This window comes from Palaemon carinicauda, chromosome 42, assembly GCF_036898095.1.
Source record: "Palaemon carinicauda isolate YSFRI2023 chromosome 42, ASM3689809v2, whole genome shotgun sequence".
NCBI classification, from domain to species: domain Eukaryota; kingdom Metazoa; phylum Arthropoda; class Malacostraca; order Decapoda; family Palaemonidae; genus Palaemon; species Palaemon carinicauda.
Window position 1 is genome coordinate 58445051 of NC_090766.1, and position 26885 is coordinate 58471935.

General features: G+C 33.1%; 1 protein-coding gene across 1 annotated transcript in view; it reads right to left on the reverse strand.

Annotated features, from left to right (window-relative positions):
* Nucleotides 1–26642, reverse strand: part of LOC137633317 (sodium/mannose cotransporter SLC5A10-like) — a 197107-nt gene extending 170465 nt beyond the window's left edge. Inside the window, exon 1 of the mRNA XM_068365555.1 lies at nucleotides 26545–26642. Coding sequence (XP_068221656.1) covers nucleotides 26545–26562 — 18 coding nt within the window. The 5' untranslated portion in view covers nucleotides 26563–26642. The remainder of the gene's footprint in view (nucleotides 1–26544) is intronic.
* Between the last annotated feature and the right edge of the window lie 243 nt (nucleotides 26643–26885).

A 26885-nucleotide genomic window follows, 5' to 3' on the forward strand; every position in this document is an offset into this window, starting at 1 on the left:
GACTAAGAATCTTTTGGAGCTCTGACAGGAAAGCATTCAACTTTCCTATTGATGACGGGAGACAAATTGAAGTCGAACGAGTTGGGAGAATTTTGAAGACTTTCGGATTTGGAGCCTGTTAGGAATTTCCAAAAGGAAGACGTCCAATTGGAGTGCCTCTCCTTAGAAGTCCTTCCTTTTTTAGAGAGAAAAAAATTATTTCAGAATGAAGAATTTTAGATCTTTCTCTGATCCTTAAATAATCTCTACTGTGCAGTTTCCCCCTTATTCTGCACAACCTTTATTTTTGGATATTCAACATTAGGGACTTTACTTTCTCCTTTCAAATCCAACCTACCGTAAAATGATCAACAAATAATAACTAGTTCTCCTTCTCGGATTCCTTTTTTCTTCTCTCCCGCTTTCCTTCCTGTCTCCCACTTCTTCCTGTATTTTCTGAACGAATCCTTTCAAATAAATCAGTTATTAGTCTTCAAGATTCTTGTTTTGCTTTTCATGACTGCCTTCATGATTCCACTTGTCGTTGATCCCTTTATGGCGAAGTATTTTGGTTTTCTTTCAAAGTCAAATTCAACAATTCTCTTGACTTTCACCAAAGCATTTTCTGCAAAACCCAAATCTTATCTCCTTTTTAATAGCCTCATGGTGAGTCGGTGATAAAAGCTTGCAAATTTGGGTTGGTCAATAAAACAATCAAAACGACCTTTTTACCTTTTCTAACATTTATGCTCGAGACGATTGACAATTTGAAGGCAATTTGGGATTGCACGGGTATTCCATATTTCTCCTTTTGGAGCTCTGACAGGAAAGCATTCAACTTTACTATTGATGAATAATAGACAAATTGGAGACAAGCAAGGAGTTGGGGGAGCTTTGAAGACTTTGAAGACTTTTTGGAGACGTGGAGATTTCCAAAAGGCCTTCATGTTTTTTTAAAAAATAAGCTAGATACAGGAACTCTATATTATTGGCTGGGCGGGCCTTCCCCCCTTCCCGCTGGCTGGGCGGGCCTCCCCCCTTCCCGCTGGCTGGGCGGGCCTCCCCCTTCCCGCTGGAAGGGCGGGGCTCCCCCCCTTCCCGCTGGCAGGGCGGGGCTCCCCCCTTCCCGCTGGCAGGGCGGAGCTCCCCCCTTCCCGCTGGCAGGGCGGGGCTCCCCCCTTCCCGCTGGCAGGGCGGGGCTCCCCCCCTTCCAGCTGGCAGGGCGGGGCTCCGCCCCTTCCCGCTGGCAGGGCGGGGCTCCCCCCTTCCCGCTGGCAGGTCGGGGCTCCCCCCTTCCCGCTGGCAGGGCGGGGCTACCCCCTTCCCGCTGGCAGGGCGGGGCTACCCCCTTCCCGCTGGGAGGTCGGGGATCCCCCCTTCCCGCTGGGAGGTCAGGGATCCCCCCTTCCCGCTGGCAGGGCGGGGCTCCACCCTTCCCGCTGGCAGGGCGGGGCTCCCCCCTTCCCGCTGGCAGGGCGGGGCTCACCCCTTCTCGCTGGCAGGGCGGGGCTCCCCCCTTCCCGCTGGTTGGGCGAGTCTCCCCCCTTCCCTCTGGCAGGGCGGGTCTCCCCCCTTCCCCCTGGCAGGGCGGGGCTCCCCCCTTCCCCCTAGCAGGGCGGGGCTTCCCCTTCCCGCTGGCAGGGCGGGGCTCCCCCCTTCCCGCTGGCAGGGCGGGGATTCCCCCTTCCCGCTGGCAGGACGGGGCTGCCTCCTTCCCGCTGGTTGGGCTGGGATCCCCCGTTCCCACTTGCTGGGTGGGCATCCCCCCTTCCCGCTGGCTGGTATATGTGTGTGTGTTTTTGTGTGTATTCAGTTTTTGCCGTGGATATTCGAAACGTCAAATGATAAAACAGAATGAAATATGGCAACTCGATTTGTAAAGTTTTAATGCTTTCACGAGCTAAAACACCCCGTTGCGGTCTTTGATTCGCTAAGGTTGGAGAGGGTTCCGCCCATTTCATAGTAGTAGTAAGAAGAGCAACACCTTGCCTGTTTTGTCACGGGAACACTAGAGACATCTGACGAAAGATTTCCACAGAGTGTCAGCGTTCTTTTGATTCTAACTGTACATTACGAAGTTCACCAAGAAATTATTCGAAGTAAAAAAAGAAATCCACGAGAAAATAGATCGAAAATATCATGCCAAAATCTGAGGAACTAACCTACGAACACAAATTAAGACGAGAAAAATACTTAACTCCTCAAAAACATTAAGTCAAGATAAAATGATATCAGTGAATCGGAAAAATGAATATATTAATGCTTAGATTTTCTGATATGAAGTTACTCTGCAGCCGTTAAAATATTAGATCATGGAAAGAAGTGAAAATCTGAAAATCTGAAATCCGAAAGATCATGTAAAAGCTCAAAGGTTAAAGGTTTAAAGGTCACTCATGAAGGGCAAAGACAATGGACAGTGACACTTCCCTAGTTAGCAAGATATTACCCTAGAGACTGACCGTGATGTTGTTACCGTTGGTTAAATATTTTATTTTAATTGTTTACTATTTCTCATATCGTTCAATTATTTCTTTATTTCCGTTCCTCACTGGAATATTTTTCCCTATTGGAGCCCTTGGGCTTATGGCATCTTGCTTTTGCAACTAGGGTTGTAGTAGTAGTAATAATAATAATAATAATAATAATAATAATAATAATAATAATAATAATAATAATAATAATAAAGTAGATAAGATAAGCGCCCACCCTCCTCTCCATCCAAGCTAGGACAAGAAGGGACAGGCAATGGTTGCTAATGACTCAGCAGGTAGACCTTTAGGCTCCCACCAAACCCACATATTTTGCTCACAAGGATGAGGCAGGCATTGCAAGAAACTATCAAACTTGGGAGCGACTTCAACACCAGTCCGGCATAGTGCCAGGCAGGGACGTTTCCAATAGGCCACCACAACTCTAAAGTAACAGAGAAGGGCCCATGGTTAACACTTGGTTAAAATGCGAATGGTATTGGAATCTTACAAGTCTCGAACTGTCTGTCTACCTAACCGCCAAGACTCCTCGCTGTCGGGAGGACTATGGTCAACCCCAAAGCCAAAGCAAGTCTTTCAAAAGAAGGCACCCATGCTTACCTCATACACAAATGGGAAAAAACACGTTAATAGAAGATTACTAACTAGCTGAGCTACAACCCTTGTTGGAAAAGCAGGATGCTATTATGTATGGGAAAAAGCAGAGAGAGAGAGAGAGAGAGAGAGAGAGAGAGAGAGAGAGAAGAAGAAGAAGAAGAAGAAGAAGAAGAAGAAGAAGAAGAAGAAGAAGAAGTTACAACGTTGAAATATGAGCAGCACATATTATTAATACTAAAGGAGGAGATTTACTAGCCCAGTGAATCAAGGTCAACTCTTACAGAGATGCGATGAATACCAAGCGAGTACTAATATATCCACTAATTTGATTTAAGGCCTTACATACAAAAAAAAAAAAAAAAAAAATTGGACTGAAACAAGGAAAATGCATAAGGGAACAAAAGGCCATTTCCAAGATTCACGAAAACCATTACACAGATCACGCAAGAAGTATAGAAATTAAGCCATTGTAGAAAATATAGTTGATCATAGATAAATATAAAATGAAGATCTATTTCAATGTTGTTACTGCTCTTAAATTGTTTTAATTCTCTGGTAGTTTATGTAATTCCCTATTTCCTTTCCTCATTGGGCTATTTTTTCCTACTGAAGGCATTGGGCTTATGGCATCTTGCTTTCCCAACTACGGTTGTAGCTTACCTAGCAATAAAAATAATAATAATAATAATAATAATAATAATAATAATAATAATAATAATAATGTGACCATTGAATAGGCGAGACGCAAACTATAATAATAATAATAATAATAATAATAATACAGTAATAATAATAATAATAATAATAATAATAATAATAATAATAATAATAATAATAATGTGACCATTGAATAGGCGAGACGCAAACTATAATAATAATAATAATAATAATAATAATAATAATAATAATAATAATAATAATAATGTGACCATTGAATAGGCGAGACGCAAACTATAATAATAATAATAATAATAATAATAATAATAATAATAATAATAATAATAATAATGTGACCATTGAATAGGCGAGACGCAAACTATAATAATAATAATAATAATAATAATAATAATAATAATAATAATAATAATAATGTGACCATTGAATAGGCGAGACGCAAACTATAATAATAATAATAATAATAATAATAATAATAATAATAATAATAATAATAATAATAATGTGACCATTGAATAGGCGAGACGCAAATAATAATAATAATAATAATAATAATAATAATAATAATAATAATAATAATAATAATAATAATAATAATGTGACCATTTAATAGGCGAGACACAAATAATAATAATAATAATAATAATAATAATAATAATAATAATGTGACCATTGAATAGGCGAGAGGCAAACTATAATAATAATAATAATAATAATAATAATAATAATAATAATAATGTAATAATAATAATAATAATAATAATAATAATAATAATAAAAATAATAATATAATAATAATAATAATAATAATAATAATAATAATAAAAATAATAATGTGAACATTGAATCGGCGAGAAGCAAATAATAATAATAATAATAATAATAATAATAATAATAATAATAATAATAATAATAATAACGTGACCATTGAATGGGCGAGACGCAAACTATAATAATAATAATAATAATAATAATAATATAATAATAATAATAATAATAATAATAATAATAATAATAATAATAATAATAATGTGACCATTGAATCGGCGAGACGCAAACTACCGAAATAAACCAACATAATATGCAAAGAAACCAGGATAAAAATTACAGTCCAAGAATAAATGAAGTTAGAAAGAATGTTGGACGAGGATATAAGAACAAAGAACATGGAATAGAGGGCAATTAGGATATTGAATTACTGTATTTACCCTTGTAATAAAAATCTTGACCTTGAAGATATTTAAGATCGATAGATTCATGTTTATACTGAAATTCATAACCGAGTACAAGAAGTTATCCAAGAAAAGAGAGAGAGAGAGAGAGAGAGAGAGAGAGAGAGAGAGTCCAAGCAAACCTCTAAACTACAACTCGAAATATGCCATCCTCCACACACACACACACACACACACAGAGAGAGAGAGAGAGAGAGAGAGAGAGACTCTAAACTATAACTTGAAATATATAACACCCTCCACAGAGAGAGAGAGAGAGAGAGAGAGAGAGAGAGAGAGAGAACTTCTAAACTATAACTTGCAATATATAACACCCTCCAGAGAGAGAGAGAGAGAGAGAGAACCTCTAAACTATAACTTGAAATATATAACACCATCCAGAGAGAGAGAGAGAGAGAGAGAGAGAGAGAGAGAGAGACCTCTAAACTATAACTTGAAATATATAACACCCTCCAGAGAGAGAGAGAGAGAGAGAGAGAGAGAGAGAGAGACCTCTAAACCATAACTTGAATTATATAACACCCTCCACACAGAGAGAGAGAGAGAGAGAGAGAGAGAGAGAGATTAATGGTGTTACTGACCAGGTTATTGATGGCAATACTGTTGACGTTATTAACGCTATTATTATAATAGTCTTCATAGACACCCTCACTAAATTAGAGTATTTAAAGAAGCTTACAGAAGCTCTGCCAAAATAGATAAATCATTTGGCAAGTTCAACTGTTCTCAAGGTTCTTTAAATATAAAGGACCTTGGCTGTTCTGATCGTAAGCTGAAAGTGGAAAGGAATAATGAAAAGCAGATGAATGAAATTTGCAGGGCATTTATGCCTCAAGTAAAATAACGAGACAAATAACAGGTCCTAGTTTTGCGTGGAGAGAGGAGGAGGGGGGGGGGCTGATTTCATGTATTTTAAGGATAAGGATAAGGATAGGGAAGTGGGGAATATGGGGAAAGGATACAATCCAGATTATAGCCCGAAGGCAGGTACTTGGGATGGGAAAGGATAAGGAAAAATGGAGAAAGGGAAATACAAGGGAAGAATAAAAGAGAGGGACAGACCCTCTTGCGATGTTAGATAGGATTAGAAGCATTTTGAATAAGGAAAAGACAGGCAGGGAGTGGAAAGGTTTTTTTGATTCTATATCTAGCCCTGTTGTAGGAATATGTCTGATCAGTCTGTAGGACTATCACTCTCTAGCTTCTGCTCTTCATGAGCGACCTTTAAACGCTTCTCACTAGTAGAAGTCACAGGGGAAAAAATAGCGTTAAAATCAGATTGTAAAAGTTAAATTCTTTCATCAGTCGTACTCCCTCAAGTTTACAAACAAAAAAAAGTTTTACGAAAAGGGAAGCCAAAAATATCGAATATCAGAAATAAAGTTCAAAATATTTCTAATCCAAATATTTTATGTATTTTTTATACGAACGTTTTCTGCAGTTACACCCAGCTCTTCTTTCACCCAACTTCCCTATCAGCTATAAAGAAAAAAAAATACAGTTATGACATTGAATCCCAAAGAATAATGTGAAATCCTTTAATATCTTATAAACTTATAATTTATTTTCATTCTGTCGGTGGGATGGTATAGCACTTGGTCATGAATTTCGATCAGGTATACAAATGGAATTTCGCATTAGGGACATGATCTAAACAACCCAATTCTTTTGAAAGACTAGGTCTTCCAGGGCTTCCAGGTCAGTCCTGACGATTACGTTGCAAGACGAAAACGCTCTTCCTGGGAATACAGCAGATGCTAATACACATTTACAGATGGGTAATTGATGGGCTGTTTAAGTCAAAAGCTAAGTTGTCAACAGCAAACGCGAACCAAGATCTAACCCAACGAGAGAGAGAGAGAGAGAGAGAGAGAGAGAGAGAGGGGGAGAGAGAGATTTGAAAGTTTGGTGTACCTGGAAACTAATTCAACTCTTAAAGCAATGTTTTCCTCACTAAGAGAACACCACTGTGTGACAAATACTAATCTCTACCACCAGCTAAAACAGTCCTGCCATTTTCCTCCAAACTCATTTCTTAAGCGTTGAAGGCATTTACCATTTTTTTTTTATTGCATTTATTAGTGTTTTCACTTGTAGCAAAGATTAAGAGATTGCGCGGGACGTATCATGGTTGTGGTGGCCGATGTGGCAATCTGGTGAATGTCAGAAAGGGGTTCGAGTCCGGCTCAAACTCGTTAGTTCCTTTGGTAGCTGCAACCTCACCATCCTTGTGAGCTAAATGTGGGGCCCACCTTGGTACTAGTTTGCGTGGAGAGGGGGCATGGGCGCTTGATCATATTATTATTATTATTATTATTATTATCATTACTATTATTTTTACATATTATTATTATTATTATTATTATTATTAGCCAAGCTACAACCCTAGTTGAAACGAGATGCTATAAGCCCAAGGGCTCCAATAGGGAAAAATAGCCCTGTGAGGAAAGGAAATAAGGAAATAAATAAATGATGAGAACAAATTGACAATAAATCCTTCTAAAAACAGTAACAACGTCAAAACAGATATGTCATATATAAACTATAAAAAGACTCATGTCATATGTATATATGATCAGTCTCTAGGTCAATTTCCTGCTTGATAGGGCAATGTTACTGCCACTTGCCTCTAACATTCATGAGCGACCTTTAAAGGAAAGTTAATCCCATTAGAGAAAATGGAAACCTCCCATTTGTGAAGCGTACATCGCTTGAGCCAATTTTTAGCCTTGACTGAATCCGAGCTATCAACTTTTGCAAAAGTTATTTCACGGTCAAGAGATAGTCCGAATACCCATGATTCATATGTTAATCTGTGGGAAAATATTCCTTACCATTGTTAATATATTTACAGAGGATGTATGTATATATATGCATATATATATATATATATATATGTTTATATATATATACATATATATATACATATATATAAAATAGAGCAAGTTTGGCTATAATATATATATATATATATATACATATACATATATATGATAGAGCAAGTCAGGCTAAATATATATATATATATATATACACACACATATATATATATATATATATAATAGAGCAAGTCTGGCTATATATATATATATATATGTATATATATATATATATATATTTACACATAATGGAGCAAGTCTGGCTATACATACATATATATATATATATATATATATATATACTGTATATATATACATATATATACATATATATATACATATATATATACACATATTTATATGTAATAGAGCAAGTCTGGCTATATATATATATATATATATATATATATATATTTTTTCCTGGTAACTCCCAGATCTCCCCGTTCCTAGGGTAGGGGGAGAAATGGTAGTTATACCTTGGTGAGAGGGGGGGGGGGTGAATGTGCGTGCATACCTATTTATCTATTTAGCCGTCATTTTTGACGGAACGCGTACACTAGTGTAAATACTCGTATATATTCAGTACCTTCCTCTCAGTATATAAATATTCGGTATAGTCTTGACTAAACGCGAGCTATTAACGTTTGCAAAGGTTCATATGTTCGAAATATTGCACATATCCATTATTCATCTTTCGATCTGTGGAATAATATTTCTAATCATTATCAATATTATATCTACAGATGATCTACCCTACCATGAATAGGTATATTTTCGTTACCATTTAATATAATTTTAAGTATTAGGGGTTGTGTTGGCCGATGTGGTAACGTCCTTGACTGGTATGCGCCAGCATGGGGTTCGAGTCCCCCTCACACTGGTTAGTTTCTTTGGTGGCTGCAACTTTACCATCCTTGTGAGCTAAGGGTGGAGGCTTTGGGGGAGCCTCTAGGTCTATCTGCTGAGTCATCAGCAGCCACTGCCTGGCACTCCTTGGTACTAGCTTGGTTGGAGAGGGGACTTGGGAGGTGATCATATGTATATAGAAAGAGACTCTTTAGCTATGGTAAGCAGCTCTTCTAGGAAAAGGACACTCCAAAATCAAACCATTGTTCTCTAGTCTTGGGTAGTGCTATAGCCTCTGTACCATGGTCTTCCACTGTCTTGGGTTAGAGTTCTCTTGCTTGAGGGTACACTAGGGCACACTGTTTTATCTAGTTTCTCTTCCTCTTGTTTTGTTGAAGTTTTTATAGTTTATATAGGAAATATTCATTTTACTGTTACTATTCTTAAAATATTTTATTTTTCCTTGTTTCTTTTCCTCACTGGGCTATTTTCCCTGTTGGAGCCCCTGGGCTTATAGCATCCTGCTTTTCCAACTAGGGTTGTAGCTTAGCATTTAACAACAATAATAATAATAATATGGTCAGTCTCTAGGACACTGTCCTGCTTGATAGGGCAAGGTCACTGTACCTTGCCTCTGCCATTCATGAGCGGAATTTAGTCTTTAAATTTCAATAATACTCAAATATGCAAATTTATCGATCAATAAATCTCTATGATTCAAAGATGTTTGCCTTACACTCGAAAGCAGCACAACCCGTAAATACTGCAATAAAGTGTCATCATCATCATCATCATCATCACCACCATCAAAGGCGCATGACATCCAGTTAAGGGTCTTCAACTCAGACCATGTCCATTAAGTCCTTCTTGAACTTTTAAGGTCATTCCCGATTCACTTTTTTTCCTGCCAAAGCGAATTCAATTTTACATTTCAAGTATTTCATTCAGATTGCTTTTTTTGTCTTTTTTATTATAGTTTTTAATGGGGCTTTTGTTCCCTTAAATAAAAATAATTTTCTTTAAACTCAGTTTTTAAAAAGACCTTTGCTCTCCAAAAAAAAGTTAGTGTCTTACTCTTTTTAATCAGATTTTTCCCCAATAAAATAAGAATATTTTTCATTTATTTTTAATAAGACTATTGTTCCCCAAAATAATTCTTAAACTTTTTTAATCAATTTTCAATAAGACTTTTATTCGCCAAGATTATAAATAATTTTTCTTACTCTATTTTTACCCAAGACTTTTGTTCCCGCGAATATATATATATATATATATATATATATATATATATATATATAAATATATACATATATATACATACATATATATATATATATATATATATATATATATATTATACATATATATATATATGTATGTATATATATATATATATATATATATATATATATATATATATATATATATATGCAATATTAATAACAGTAAAAATAGAAGCACTTTCTCGATTTAAAAGCGTCTTTTTAGGTTTGATCAATCTTGAGAAGCTGTATTTTAGTCGATTTAGAGATTTTCCTTTTACTAAATATAGATTTAAATCTATCAGTTTGATATTTGAAGTTTTTATTACCTTTAAATGGATTTTAACTTGTCCCCGGTTTTAAATATTTCTCTTTTACTATTTTTGTTTTTACTAAAATCACTTGTTAAATGTATTGCAGGTAATGTTGATTCTGCTCAAGTCTTTTCTTTTGAGAATGAGTCAAAAGTAAAGATATTATGAGTCATGTACGACTGTAAATTGTCACTGTCAGAGAGAGAGAGAGAGAGAGAGAGAGAGAGAGAGAGAGAGAGAGAGAGAGAGAGAGAGAGGGGGGGGGGGCAGTTTCGCCGCGTCTACCAATGTTTAAGGGCCACTCATGAATGACAGAGGCAAGGGACAGTGACAATACCGTCTCTACCTAAGCTATGACCAGGGAAGTACAGGTAATGGTTCCGAGAGAGAGAGAGAGAGAGACGTTCATCTGTGCGTCAACCAATGATTGAAGGCCACTCATGAATGACATAGGCAAGGGACAGTGACAATACCCTAGGTAACAGGACAATGCCCAAGCCCCGTCTCTACCCAAGCTAGGTCCAGGGAAGGACAGGTAATGTTGCTGATGACTCAGCAAGTAAACCTATAGGCTCCCCTCAAAACCCCTCATCCTTAGCACACAAGGATGGTAAGATTGCAGACACTACAAGAAACTATCGAGCTTGAGCGGGAGTAACCACAGTCCGACAAATGACCAGGGAGGGGCGCTTCCAATAGGACACCACATAAAAAATTAATCTGATATGAAAACTGCCTTATAGATCAGACTCTTTAAATATAAAACGTGTGTCAGGTACCACATCTCGTTTTCCATGTACTCTTGCCTATTGTGTTAATACAAGCTCTGTGCCTTATCAAATTAATAGCTCTGTTCTTTTATCAAATTAATAGCTCTGTTCTTTATAAAATTAAATGCTCTGTTCTTTATAATATTAAATGCTCTGTTCTTTATCCAATTAATAGCTCTGTTCTTTATCAAATTAAAAGCTCTGTTCTTTATCAAATTAAATTCTCTGTTCTTTATAATATTAAATGCTCTGTTCTTCATCCAATTAATAGCTCTATTCTTTATCAAATTAAGAGCTCTGTTCTTTATCAAATTAAATGCTGTTCTTTATCAATTTAAGAGCTCTGTTCTTTATCAAATTCAAAGTTGTTCTTTATCAAATTCAAAGTTGTTCTTTATCAAATTAAGAGCTCTGATGTTTATAAAATTAAGAGCTCTGTTCTATATCAAATTAAGATCTCTGTTGTTTATAAAATTAAGAGCTCTGTTCTATATCAAATTAAGAGCTCTGTTGTGTATCAAATTAAGAGCTCTGTTGTTTATCAAATTAAGAGCTCTGTTCTCTCTCAAATTGACTTTTTCAATAATGAAATCAATGACAAAACCTTGAGAGTATTTCGCATCGTACCACTTGTTCTTATGGTTTTGATGAGGTACAGAAAATCTGTTGAACAGAGTTTATATATTAATAATTTCAGGTACAGAAAATCTTTTGAACAACAGATTTTAGATTAATAATTTTTCATCATAATGACACTATAGTAACATGCAAAATGTGCGTAGCCTTAAGATAAAAATTTCCATCGACTTGCTTTGCAAACTTTCACTATGCAGAACGTTGCCATTTGGAAGGAAATTTTTAATGTTGCTATAAATTTCTTCGTGAATTTCTGTGCAAATCAAGGCATGATGTCTCACCTGGCAACCTCACACGTGTGACAAGAGTAATGCTTCCCGAAATGTATACCATTATGCATGAATTAAGATGTTATTCTATAGATAATTTCATCTATAGTAAATACGAAAAATTCCTTCGTTCATATAGCAATGCCAGAAATCTCGTTATCAGATGAAAGCAGTAAATGAAAAGCGATAAACAAATAAACGAATCAATAATTAAAACAACAATATACACAATAGATTACCTTAAAAACACTAATCAGCAAATGTCGTTTCTCAATTGGTTCATGCCAATAAATCCTTACTCTTAAAATGTTTTCCTTTTTTCCTTTCCTCAATGGGCTATTTTCCTTGTTGGAGTCCTCGAGCTTATAGCATCCTGCTTTTCCAACTAAGGTTGCACCTTAGCAGGTAATAATAATAATAACAATAATAATAATAATAATAATAATAATAATAATAATGATAATAATAATGATAACAACAACAATAATAATAATAATAATAATAATAATAATAATAATAATAAGAGCAATAATAATAATGATAAATTTTGTTACATTAGTTGCATAACAAATACACAAAATACAAATGTAAATAGCAAAAAAAAAAAAAAAAAAAAAAAAAAAGATAAATGAATAATGAAAACTACACGCAAGAAGACCAGAATGTCATGTTGCCATTTCCTATCACTGCTAATCATACATCTCGATTGCAGGTGTAGGAACTTTTCCATTCCTATGACCTCCAGATTCAACAGACAAGAAATTGAGAAAGAGAAAAAAAAACGGACAAGAAATTAAGTAAAAAAAAAAAAACAATTACTAGAAAGAACGACAATTACAATCTAAACAAGAGAGGTCACTCAGTAGAGAGCAGACCTCCGCCGCGGTAGCTTATTTCTCGACCTTTTGCTCGACCTTGACCTTTAACCTTAACATGTATTAATTGGCGTGGATTTTCATACACTCAAATATGAAATCAAGTTTGAAATCTCTATGACAGTTACGTTCAAACTTATGGCTGATTACGTGAATTGGACATTTTGCTTGACCATGACCTTGACCTTTGACCTTGACCTTCCAAAATTTGATCCTTTCCAGTTTTTTACATAACAGTTAATCGCTGCAACTTTCATTACTCTACTATTAAAATTGTGGCAAGGAAGCTGTTCACCAAAAAAAAAAAAAAAAAAAAACACAAACAGGGGCGAAAACATAACCTCCTTCCAACTTCGTTGGCGGAGGTAATGACCACCTTTATGATGGAGATCTCTGAATGGCGATTATTTTTTACTAATATATATATATATATATATATATATACATATACGTATATATATACATATATATATGTATATATATATACATATACTGTATATATATATATATATATATATATTTGTGTGTATATATATATATATATATATATATATATATATATATATGTGTGTGTGTATATATATATTTGTATATATATATATATATATATATATATATATATATATGTGTGTATATATATACATGTATATAATATAAATATATATATATACATATATATATATATACATATATATATATATATATATATATATATATATATATATATATATATATATATAAACTGTGTTAGGTGGTATATCTTAGCAGTCCAGGTTTGCCAACGATTATTTAAGCGGATGAGCATCACAAGGACCTGGCTATCCTTTGATGAATCTAGTCAATGAATCCTCTAGACCAGAGGCCCTTTGCGTCAATAGGCGTAGGAAGTGATGATGATGATGATGATTTCTAGGGACATTCAAATTTTAATTTCCAATTATAAAATTCAATAAAATTCATTTCTTGATTCAACTTCCTAAGTAATAAATATATGAATATCTCGAATTAGCGATTTTTTTTAATAAAATATTTTTAGGGGCAACAAAAATTTCGTTTCCTTATATATTCATCATCATCATCATCCAATTATACTAGAACGATAACTAAAGTTTAAGAATATCATAATTAAGTAAAACTATCTAAATACAAAATTTAACTTAATTCCAGATATATTCAATTTACATGAATTTATAATTATCCCAGCAGAACTCTAAATAACCAACTAAAAATAAAAATTAAATTTATGACAATTTCAACCCGAATTTTTGTCCGTTTTCGTATAACTATTTGAATATAACACTTAACTTAATTCCAGATTAATTCATAATACAAGAATATATAACCATGCCAATAAAACTCTAAATTACTAATTATCATTATAAAAATTAAATTGATGCCAATTTTAACCCAAATATTTGTTAGTTTTCCTGAAAGGATTTAAAGAATATCAAGTGAAAGATTCAAATTTAATCATCCGACTTAAATTCCTGAAATACTTGAATAACTATAAAATCTAAAAAAAGTATCTCTTATACCTACAGTAACAGTATTCAAACTTCCAGATTAATTACCTTTTTATACTCAATAGCAGGATTATATGATTATTTTTTCTAGAATATCAACAATCACCAATCTACTTCTATCAAAATGCCATTTTCCATCTTCAATATAAATACTAATCTAGATGTTGTATATAAAACAAAAATCCATTTGAAGATAAAACTATCATTTCCTGACATTCTATTTCTTACAATATTTGAAATAATGGATGATTGTCATTAAAGGTATCAAGGTCATGAATGGCTGAGGCAAGGGAGAGTGACATTTAAAGGTTTAAAGGTTACTCATGAATGGCAGAAGCAAGGGACAGTGACAAAACCCTAGACAGCAGGACAATGCCTTGGAGACTGACCATATATACATATGATCAACGCCCATGACCCCTCCCCACCCAAGCTAGAAACAGGGAGAGCCAGGCAATGGCTGCTGACGAATCAAAAGGTAGTCCTAGGGGCTCACAAGGATAGTGAGGTTGCAGACACTAAAAGAAACTATAGAGCTTGAGCAGGACTCCAACTCCAGTAAGGGAGATCGCCAGGCAGGGACGTTTCCAATAGGCCACCACAACCCTAAACATTATTACAATATCAACTGTTAAAAACAGCTACAATAATTTAAAGTTATACAGTATGTTTATTTAAACTTTCAAACTGAATCATTTTAAAAATATGGGATCGATCACTTCCTTCAAGTAATGAAATTATGAGATTTTAAAAAGAAACAAATTATTCCCCATCAACTTTCAATTCGTGATTTTTCAATGTCACAATAAACACGCCGTTGGTCCATTGGTAATCCAAACAAGAAATGGAATCTTGCAATAAAAAAAGGGAAAACCGAGACTTGCAATGTAATTGCAAAAAGAGACAAGATGTTGTTGTTGTGAGGTCAAGGTTCGGCAACGACATGCCAGTCACCTTCATCCTGACACGAAGAGGAGGAGGGAGGGGGGGGAGGGGGTTGGAGAAACACAACTGACAGAATATGATAGATTCGAAGGAGAAACGAACAAACAGATGCAAAGGAATGGATATTAGCCCCATCAAGGTCTTTCTTTGGAGAGAGAGAGAGAGAGAGAGAGAGAGAGAGAGAGAGAGAGAGAGAGAGAGAGAGAGAGAGAGAGAGAGAGTTGTATTCTATCAAACCTATTAAATCAATCAATGACAGACTAGTATTCTATCAAACCAAAGAAATTAATTAATGAGAGAGAGAGAGAGAGAGAGAGAGAGAGAGAGAGAGAGAGAGAGAGAGAGAGAGAGAGAGAGAGAGAGAGAGAGAGAGAGAGTTGTATTCTATCAAACCTAATAGATTAATCAATGAGACTAGTATTCTATCAAACCCAAGAAATTAATTAATGAGAGAGAGAGAGAGAGAGAGAGAGAGAGAGAGAGAGAGAGAGAGAGAGAGAGAGAGAGAGAGAGAGTTGTATTCTATCAAACCTAATAGATTAATCAATGAGACTAGTATTCTATCAAACCCAAGAAATTAACTAATGAGAGAGAGAGAGAGAGAGAGAGAGAGAGAGAGAGAGAGGAGAGAGAGAGAGAGAGAGAGAGAGACTAGTATTCAATCAAACCCAAAAAATTAATCAGAGAGAGAGAGAGAGAGAGAGAGAGAGTAGTTGTAGTATTCTATCAAACCTAAAAAATTAATCAATGAGAAACTAGTATTCTATCAAAACCAAAAAATTAATCAAAGAGAGAGAGAGAGAGAGAGAGAGAGAGAGAGAGAGAGAGAGAGAGAGAGAGAGAGAGAGAGAGAGATTTTCTTTTGTCTTTACAAATTGAATTATTGAAAAAAAAAATTTCATCAAGCGTTAAAATATTTAATATTTTTACTTGGAAATTATTATTTTTTTTCCTTCATATCTCTTTATTTTTCGACTGTATCAAAAACATTTGAACCAGAATACTCTCCATCGTAAGTAGCATACGTGTGTATCTAATGTATTTAGTAACCATCATGTATATTTACTTTATTTCCCAAAACACTTATGTCCCTATTCACTATAAAGTTGATAATAAAGTTTGGACATCAGTTACAACGCATCAACAACATATGCAGCCATGTCTAGTCCACTGCAGGACAAAGTCCTCAGAAATGTCTAAAGTTTGGACATCAGTTACAACACACCAACGTCATATGCAGCCATTTCTAGTCCACTGCGGGACAAAGTCCTCAGAAATGTCTAAAGTTTGGACATCAGTTACAACACAACAACGACATATGCAGCCATTTCTAGTCCACTGCGGGACAAAGTCCTCAGAAATGTCTAAAGTTTGGACATCAGTTACAACACACCAACGACATATGCAGCCATTTCTAGTCCACTGCGGGACAAAGTCCTCAGAAATGTCTAAAGTTTGGACATCAGTTACAACACAACAACTACATATGCAGCCATGTCTAGTCCACTGCAGGACAAAGTCCTCAGAAATGTCTAAAGTTTGGACATCAGTTACAACACAACAACTACATATGCAGCCATGTCTAGTCCACTGCAGGACAAAGTCCTCAGAAATGTCTAAAGTTTGGACATCAGATACAACACAACAACAACAAATGCCGCCATTTTTAGTCCACTGCAGGACAAAGTCCTCAGAAATGTCTAAAGTTTGGACATCAGATACAACACAACAACAACAAATGCAGCCATTTTTAATCCACTGCAGGACAAAATCCTCAGAAATGTCTAAAGTTTGGACATCAGATACAACACAACAACAACAAATGAAGCCATGTTTAGTCCACTGCAGGACAAAGTCCTCAGAAATGTCTAAAGTTTGGACATCAGTTACAACACAACAACAACAAATGAAGCCATTTTTAGTCCACTGCAGGACAAAGTCCTCAGAAATGTCTAAAGTTTGGACATCAGTTACAACACAACAACAATATATGCAGTCATTTCTATCCACTGCAGGACAAAGTCCTCAGAAATGTCTAAAGTTTGGATATCACTTACAACACAACAACAACATATGCAGCCATTTCTAGTCCACTGCAGGTTATTGAAAAAAATATTTGATTTATTTCAGCTAGAATGAATTTCAATACTCTTCTCAGTCCACATAGGACAAACCCACTCTTTTTGAAATGTCATCAATTCAATAACTTTATGCCTCTAAGAGGATTACCAGTACTGATGTCACGCTACGCTACTATTCAGCAAACTCCATCTACCGAATTAGTTTATATAAGACATATCTGTTTTGACGTTGTTACTGCTTTTAGAATGATTTATTGTTAATTTTTTCTCATCGTTTATTTATTTCCTTATTTCCTTTCCTCACTGGGCTATTTTTCCCTATTGGAGCCCTTGAGATTATATCATCTTGCTTTTCCAACCAGGGTTGTAGCTAGGCTATTAATAATACTACTAATAATAATAATAATAATAATAATAAAATGCTACTATTGATATTATAAATTTAACTAAGCTTTGTTATCGACAAGTTAATATAACAATCAAATAATTTCTTAATAAATAAAAATCTGTTGATATTGAAAATTCAATTTTTGTATTTTATATTTTAAAAACTTCTATAAATTTAAAAAGACCTAATCAAGACCATTTAAGATAATTTCTCGTTCTGTATTATGATACAGTCATGTTTTAACAGATTTTCAGATCTAAGAGATTGGTCATATTACTTCCTTTTTTTCTAATCGTGCAGATTACTCTATACATATTTCCACATTTGTAAAACTATACGAGACTACTGTACGCAACCCGTAAAAACTGAAGGCTAAAAATTTAGATAGATATGTAAGCACATTCACTCCTCACCGGGGAGATGAAGATGACCGAAAATAATTATACGTGTATATATATATATATATATATATATATATATATATATATATATATATATATATACATACATATATATATATATATATATATATATATATATAGCTTATACATATACATACATGTATATATGTGTATATATTTACAGTATATATATGTATATATATATATATATATATATATATATATATTATATATATATACATATATATGTATATATATGTATATATACATATATAGGTATATATATGTTTATATATATGTATATATATACATATATATATGTATATATATATATATATATATATATATATGTATGTATATGTATGCATATATATGTATATATATACATATATATGTATGGATATATATACATATATATAGGCCTATATATATACATACTTATATCTATCTATCTATCTATCTATATATATATATATATATATATATATATATATATATATATATATATATATATATATATATTATATATATATAAAACCAGACACTGGATCTTTATAATATAGGGGCGATTAATAATATGCCATCAACCATACTGAATGTTCAGTAAAACTACACATCTGAATCTACTAGTTATATTTCAAATTCTACATAACTACACGCCTGCTACTCATTGGAAAGTCACCATTTGGGCTTCTGGCATTTTGGCCCACTATCAAGAGGAACGGTCACTTATAAAAAGTGGATGATATACTTTCTACAGGAAAGTAGCCCTTTATTAATTCATATATTCAAAAGATGACATACATGTGCCAGTTAGGCTTCCAACGAGTCATGGGTTTTTCTTGTCTAATTGCCATAGGGGCGTTTTCATTGGTGAAAGTTTTCTTAGTAGTTTAATGAGAGTTTGGGATTTTTCCGTGTTGATGTTTTCTTATTTAGAGAGAAATTTATGATGATTCTGAAGATGAAGAAATTTTTCATATTTCGAAAAAACAAATTATGATCAAGAATGTTTTGTATTTCTTAATTAAATTGTGAAAATAATTCTGAAGATCAAGTCTAAAACAGAAAAAAAAAAAAAAAAAAAGAATGATCAATTGTTCATAATTCGAAAACAAAAATCTGAAGATCAAGGGTTTTCTGATTTCGAAAAAAATATTCTGAAAAGTTTGAGGATCAAGAAAGTTTTCTTATTTCGAGAAAAATTTCTGAAAATGGTTGTTAAGATCAAGAGTTTTCATACTTAGAAAAAAAATTCTGAAAATAATTCTGAAAATCAAGAATGTTTAATATTTACAAAAGATTTTCAGAAAATAATTCTGAATATAAAGAAAGTTTTCATATTTCGAAGAAAAGATTCTGAAAATAATTCTGAAGATCAAGTTAGAAAAAAATTCTGAATATAATTCTGAAAATCAAGAATATTTTCATATCTACAGAAAATTTTCTGAGAATAATTTTGAAGATCAAGAAAATTTTCATATTTCGAAAAAAATAAATTCTAAAATCCTGTCAAATCTAATTCTAAGAAAAAATTTTCTATAAACAGAATTATATCAAAGAATTTCAATATCACAGCTTTAATTTTCTTGTCCTTAAACACCTTACTATAAAATTTAATTCCAGAAAGGTAACAGTACACAAAATTAGTTATTTCCAAATCACAATGGCGTTTATATCTTTTAATTGCTTTTGCAAAAAATATCATCATATAAAGTAGTCTATGGAAATCTCTGGACTGATATTTACTCGTAAGTAAAATATGAATAGAATTTTATTTCTTTATTGCTATTCGAAGGACAGATTACTGCACACGAGGGATACATTAAGTAATAACTTAACCTTTTGATTAATAAATGACAACAGAGCAGCACAAAAGTGCCAAGAATCCTTCGTAAACACATATAAAACTCACTTGTTTACATTTATTTAGAGATTAAAGGCATTATAAATATTAAAGGCCACTCATGAATGGCAAAGGCAAGGGACAGTGATATTGCCCTATCAAGCAGGGCAATGCCCTAGAGACTGACCATATATACATATGCCCAGCGCCAAAGCCCCCTATCCACCCATAATAGGACTAGGAAGGGCCAGGCAGTGGCTGCTGATGACTCGGCAGGTAGACTTATAGGCTCCCCCAAATTCCCCATCCTTGGCTCAAAAGGGTGGTGAGGTTATAGCGACCACGACCAAAGGAACTAACGAGTTTGAGCATTACTCGAACCGCAGTCTGGCGATCACCAGGACGGGACATTTCCAATAGGCCACCACAATCCTATAATATTGTACCCAAAGAAAGGCACACGATTTGGGTGAGCCGTTTCCTTACTACATACTGAAGTGTGTGTGTGTGTGTGTGTGTGTGTGTGTGTGTGCGGAATGTCTAAGGGTGTTTCTAAGAAGAGGTCTATAAAACATAACTTTTTAAAGATTGTGTATTTAACTATAATTACCCTATTTCTATGAGTATATATCGAAGTAGAAGTCCCTAAAAAGCAGAAATACTAAGGTTTAGTAAATATACATCTTAAATATTACTAATAATAGCTTTATTGAGGATGATAGTATGTGTTGAGGCTTGATCTTTTTTCGACGACACAATTGGCTTTATTATTCGTTACATATCTCAAAACAACTATTTAGCAACCTGACAACTTATTATTATTATTATTATTATTATTATTATTATTATTATTATTATAATTATTATTATTATTACTAGCTAAGCTACAACCGTATTTAGACAAGCAAGATGATACAAGTCCAAGGGCTCCAACAGGGAAAAATAGCGCAGTGGGGAAAGGAAAGAAGGAAATAAATAAACGATATGAGAAATTATGAACAATTGAAATAAAGTACTTTAAAACAGTAACATCAACACAGATATTTCATATATAAACTATAAAAAGACTTATCTCAGCCTGTTCAACAAAAAAACATTTGCTATAAGTTTGAACTGTTGAAGTTCTACAGATTCCACTACCCGATTAGGAAGATCATTCCACGGAATTATTTTTATTTAATAAACACGATTTTGACGTAGGCCAAGCGTTTTTTTTTTTTTTTTTTTTTTCTTTTTTAAACGAAAGGATATTTCCAGATACATTATGGAGGAGTAAATGTATCATTTCCTTCTTTAGCTTACCGGTACGTGTACCAAATCTTACGAAGACAACTGTACATTTAGGACTTGACGTTTCAGTATATGAGATGCCTTTGTTTTAGACACGAGGCCTTTTGAATCTAAATCACTTTTCGGTGTAGGCAAACATTCAACAAATACGTAAATTACTATTACACACAAAATCACAAATATCCACGGATTATCATGAAAATCACATATACAGACTTAGCCTCTTCATACGTGTCATTAAAAAAAATCACACACATGCATTTATCATGTTGGGAACATGCACAAAATGTTATTAACATATTTACAGATAAATTGTCCCTTTCTGGGTGGGAATACCTTAACGTGGTGAAATGGTTTGTGTATCGTCATGATCAGCAAAGCTGAAATAATCAGGGCCACCCATACTAGGTTGGTTTGCTGTGGGGAACCAGACTAAACTTTCCCACCATCACCAATCCGCAGTGGCCAGTGTGGTAATGAAAATGGATAAGCCCAAGACATAACTTGGACATATCTGAGGCTTTTGAGCTGCAGTGGACTAAAAACGGCTGAATTTGTTGTTGTTGTTGTTGTCGCTGTTGTTGAAATCCTAAGTTCGATAACTTAAGATGAGAATCTTAATACATTACTATCATTATTATTATTATTATTATTATTATTATTAAGCTACAACTCTAGTTGGAAAAGCAGGATGCTATAAGCCAAAGGGCTCCAACAGGGAAAATAGCCGAGTGAGGAAAGGAAATAAGGAAATAAACAAACTACAATAGAAGTAAGGAACAATTAAAACAAAATGTTTTAAGAACAGGAACAACATTAATTTAATCTATCATATATAAACTATAAAAACTTTTCATAAACCAAGAGGAAGAGAAATAAGATAGAATAGTGTGCCCGAGTGTACCCTCAAGCAAGAGAACTCTAATCGAAGACAGTGGAAGACCACGGTACAGAGGCTATGGCACTACCCAAGACTATAGTCAATTCTTTTTAGTGAGGCAGATTTACACCGACTCGCAGGGGTGCCCTTTTAGCTCGGAAAAGTTTCCTGATCGCTGATTGGTTGGACAAGATGATTTTAACCAATCAGATAGCAGGAAACTTTTCCGAGCTAAAACGGCACCGCTGTGAGTCAGTGCAAATGCGCCTCATTAAAAAAAATTGAGTATATAGAACAATGCCTAATCATTAACATATAATGACGCCCAAAAGAGTTTATGACTTCTTGATCTGCACTAACAATAAAAAGAAACAAAATCAGAGATAACCAGTTCTTCTCCTAAATCTTAAACGAGCATTATTCTCTAGTCTTGGGTAGTGCTATAGCCTCTGTACCATGGTCTTCCACTGTCTTGGGTTAGAATTCTCTGGAGGGTACACTTGGGCACACTATTCTATCTTATCTCTTTTCCTCCTTTTTTGTTAAGAGTTTTCATAGTTTATTTAGGAAATATTCATCTTAATGCTGTTATTGTTCCGAAAATATTTTATATTAATTGTTAATTCTCTTTTTTCCTCGTTTCCTTTCCTCACTGGGCTATTTTCCCTGATGGAGCCCCTGGGCTTATAGCATCCTGTTTTTCCAACTAGGGTTGTAGCTTAGTTAATAATAATAATAATAATAATAATAATAATAATAATAATAATAATAATAATAATAATAATAATAAATCTTAAACGGGCATTACACAATACTTGCACGACTCCCAATACTTCAACCTGTCATCTCAACAACGCCAGGCATTTAAGGAATGCTGCTTTTCAGACAAAACCCCCTCGTCGCGATATTTTGGTAAGGAAGACCCAAAAGGAATATGCTTCATCCTTGAACTATCAAGCAGGTGTGACGTTAAAGGTAAATTCCACTTTCATCAGAAGGTGACACCTACAAGAGGAATTCTTGCTAACTGCGTGTGGGCGATGTTATGTACAACAGTATTTCCTTTGAAATGAAAGCGTATATTCACGCAAAAAGAGAGCGTTTTGAATTCAAATTATTCAAACGATGAATAGCTACATGCAGCCTTTTAATATACATACATACATACATATATGCATATGCATATATACATATGTACACATACATATAAACACATGTATATATACATATATACTGTATATTTATATATATATATATATATATATATATATACATATATATATATATGTATATATATATTACATATATTATATATATATTTATATATATGCATATATATACATATATACACACAAATATTTATATATACATACATATATACATACATATATATATACATACATACATACATACATATATATATACATACATACATACATATATATATATACATACATACATACATATATATATACATACATACTATAAATTTATATATATACATACATATATATACATACATATATATTTATATATACATATATACACATAAATATTTATATATACATACATATACACATACATACATACATACATACATACATATATATACATACATACATACATATATATACATACATACTGTACATTTATATATATACATACATATATATACATACATATATATATAGATATACATATATACTGTATACTTACATATAAGCATATGTATACATATATATATATGCATATATATATGTATACATGTAGATATATATTTCTGTATATATATACACATATATATGTATATATATATATATGTGTGTGTGTGTATACCCGAGACGTCAAAAATGACGTCTAAGTATTTAGCTACAGTAGATATGCAAGGTCGCACACTCCCCCTTTCCTAACTAAAACCTGATGGTTCGGCAATTTGTGGTAATGTGTGGTTCGCGATGATACCTCTCGGGGTACTCCCATTCTTACTAGGGTACGACTACTCCCTCCCCCCTCAGCTTGATAGGTAAGATATAGTGGTAGGACAATTGCGTACTGGACATTTGCGTCTCGGACAGTTGTGTCCCGGACAATTGCGTCCCCGGACAATTGCGTCCCCGGACAATTGCGTCCCCGGACTTTTTCGTCCAGGAAATTTGCGTACCTGTACTTGTTTTTAGAGACCAGGTAATATTTGTTAACAGATACGAAAGTAACTCTGTCTCTTTGTATGTATGTATGTATGTATGTATGTATGTATGCTATCGCTCGATTACAGAACTACTAATTACTGTAAATAAGAAATATGGCATAAAACCACTGAGGTACAGAACTTAGAATTACTGTACTCATCTATGATTTTACTTTGGTATTAACGTAGACCTTTAGAAAACAATTCCTGATTTCTCTAAAAGCAGAAGAGACTCTTTATTCACGGCAGTTCAACCTCAGTTGTTGGAGTGGGCATAGGATTCAACCAACTTTCTCAATTTCATCGTGGAATGTTCATGACCGAACAGCTGATGACTTGCCAAGGTCCAATAATAGTTTAGAAGGGTGGCATAACGCAATTCAGAATTATATAACATGTCATCACCCCTCCATTTGGAAACTAATTGACGCCCTTAAGAAAGAGGAAGCTGTGGCGAAGAAAAAGGAGAGTAGACTATCTTTCTTACGAGACGTTGCTCATAACATGCATACCTTTTACGTATGAGCTTAAAAGTAGCCATCGTAAGTCATTATCAAAAAAATATAACAAACATTTTTTAGACTTATATATAGAAAATTTATAGTGCATACATATATATAAAAATTTCCATTTCATAAAGTTTTTAAAGATAATAAAACGTGCAAATGAAATATTGATGTCTATATATATATATATATATATATATATATATATATATATATATATATATATATATATATATATGTTCTTTCGTGTCCAGTATGACTAAAGGTATAATTATTGCCAAAGTATGAATTAAGAATCTAAATTATTTGATGCTATTAGAACATATGCATATTCAGGATGGATAAAGGTATAAATAAAATTACTGTGTAAAAGTAGGCTATAGAGTAAAGGTAAAGATAAAAGCTTTATAGAATCAGTAAAACACACATACAGGTACGCAAATATCCGGGACGCAAACGTCCAGTACGCAAATGTCCTAGAACCGTAAGATATATATATATATATATATATATGTATATATATGTATATATATAATATATGCACATAATTTGTTATATATACATATATATTATATATACACATATAATATGCATACACAAATATAATATATATGCGTATATATTATATATATATATATTATATATATATATATATATATATATATATATATATTATATATACATATAATATAGTATATATATCATATTTATATATACATATAGTATATATATATCATATTTATATATACATATAATATAGTATATATATTATATTATATATACATATAATATAGTAATTATAAACACACGCACATATATATATATATATATATATATATATATATATGTATATATATATATATATATATATATATATATATATATATATATATATATATCCCACTTTATCAGTACCTATTTTATAAATAACACAAAAAGTGCAAATTTTATCAGGGATGCACAATATCCCACAGTATCAGTAATGCAAAAAGTTACAAATTTTGTCAGTAACACAATAGATGGCCCACTTATTCAATATTGCAAAAATTTTCCAACTATATCAGAAAGATAGAAAGTGTTTCACTCAACTTGCAACGCAACATTCTCCACTTTATAAGTGACGCAAAATATGCCACTGTATTACAAATGCAAAATCTGTCTCATTTTATTAGTAACGCAAAATCCTCTGTATCAGTAGCGGTAAAATTTGCACACTTAATCAGTCATCCAAATTGTGGTCAATTTTAAGTGACGTAAAATATGCCACTTTATCCGAGACACGAAAACTGCCAAATTCTATCAGCAACGCAAAGAAAAAAAAATTATTTGACGCAAAAACTTCCAAATATCATCACTAACGCAAAGCATCCAACTTTATTAATAACGAAAAAAAAAAAAAGTCACTTTTTCAGTGACGCAAAAAAGTGCCCTATTTTATCCGTAATGTGAAGTATCAGACTTTTATCAATAACACAAAAAATGCCAAATTCTATCAATGACTCAAAGTACCCCACATTATCAGTAAGGCAAATAGTGACAAATTTCACCAGTAACAAAAAAAAAAAAAAAAAAAAAAAAAAAGTATCTAGCTTCATTAGTCAAGAAATTAATCTAGCAACATATAAGCGTGAATGAATATGAATAGCTACAATGACAGATAAATATCACTCTACCTTATAGGATGTTTTCATACAGGATGAATAATATTTTCAGGTGGTAAGTGGACGTCCAATTTCAACGTTCCTGCTTTTCTTCTGCCAATTCCATGACCTAGATAAAACACAAACAAAATCATTATCAAAAGCGAGAAAAAAAAGGATTTTTTAAATAAAAGGTATATTATCTTTAGAATTTGAGCATAATTTTTTTAATCGAGGATAAAATCCATTTCATTACATTTTGAATGAAATTATATAAAACTTAAAATGTTAAAAAAACTATTTTTTTCAAACTATAAGTATATTGTATTGAGTAATTAAGCCTCAAAAGTTTATATCTATAATCAATTAAATTT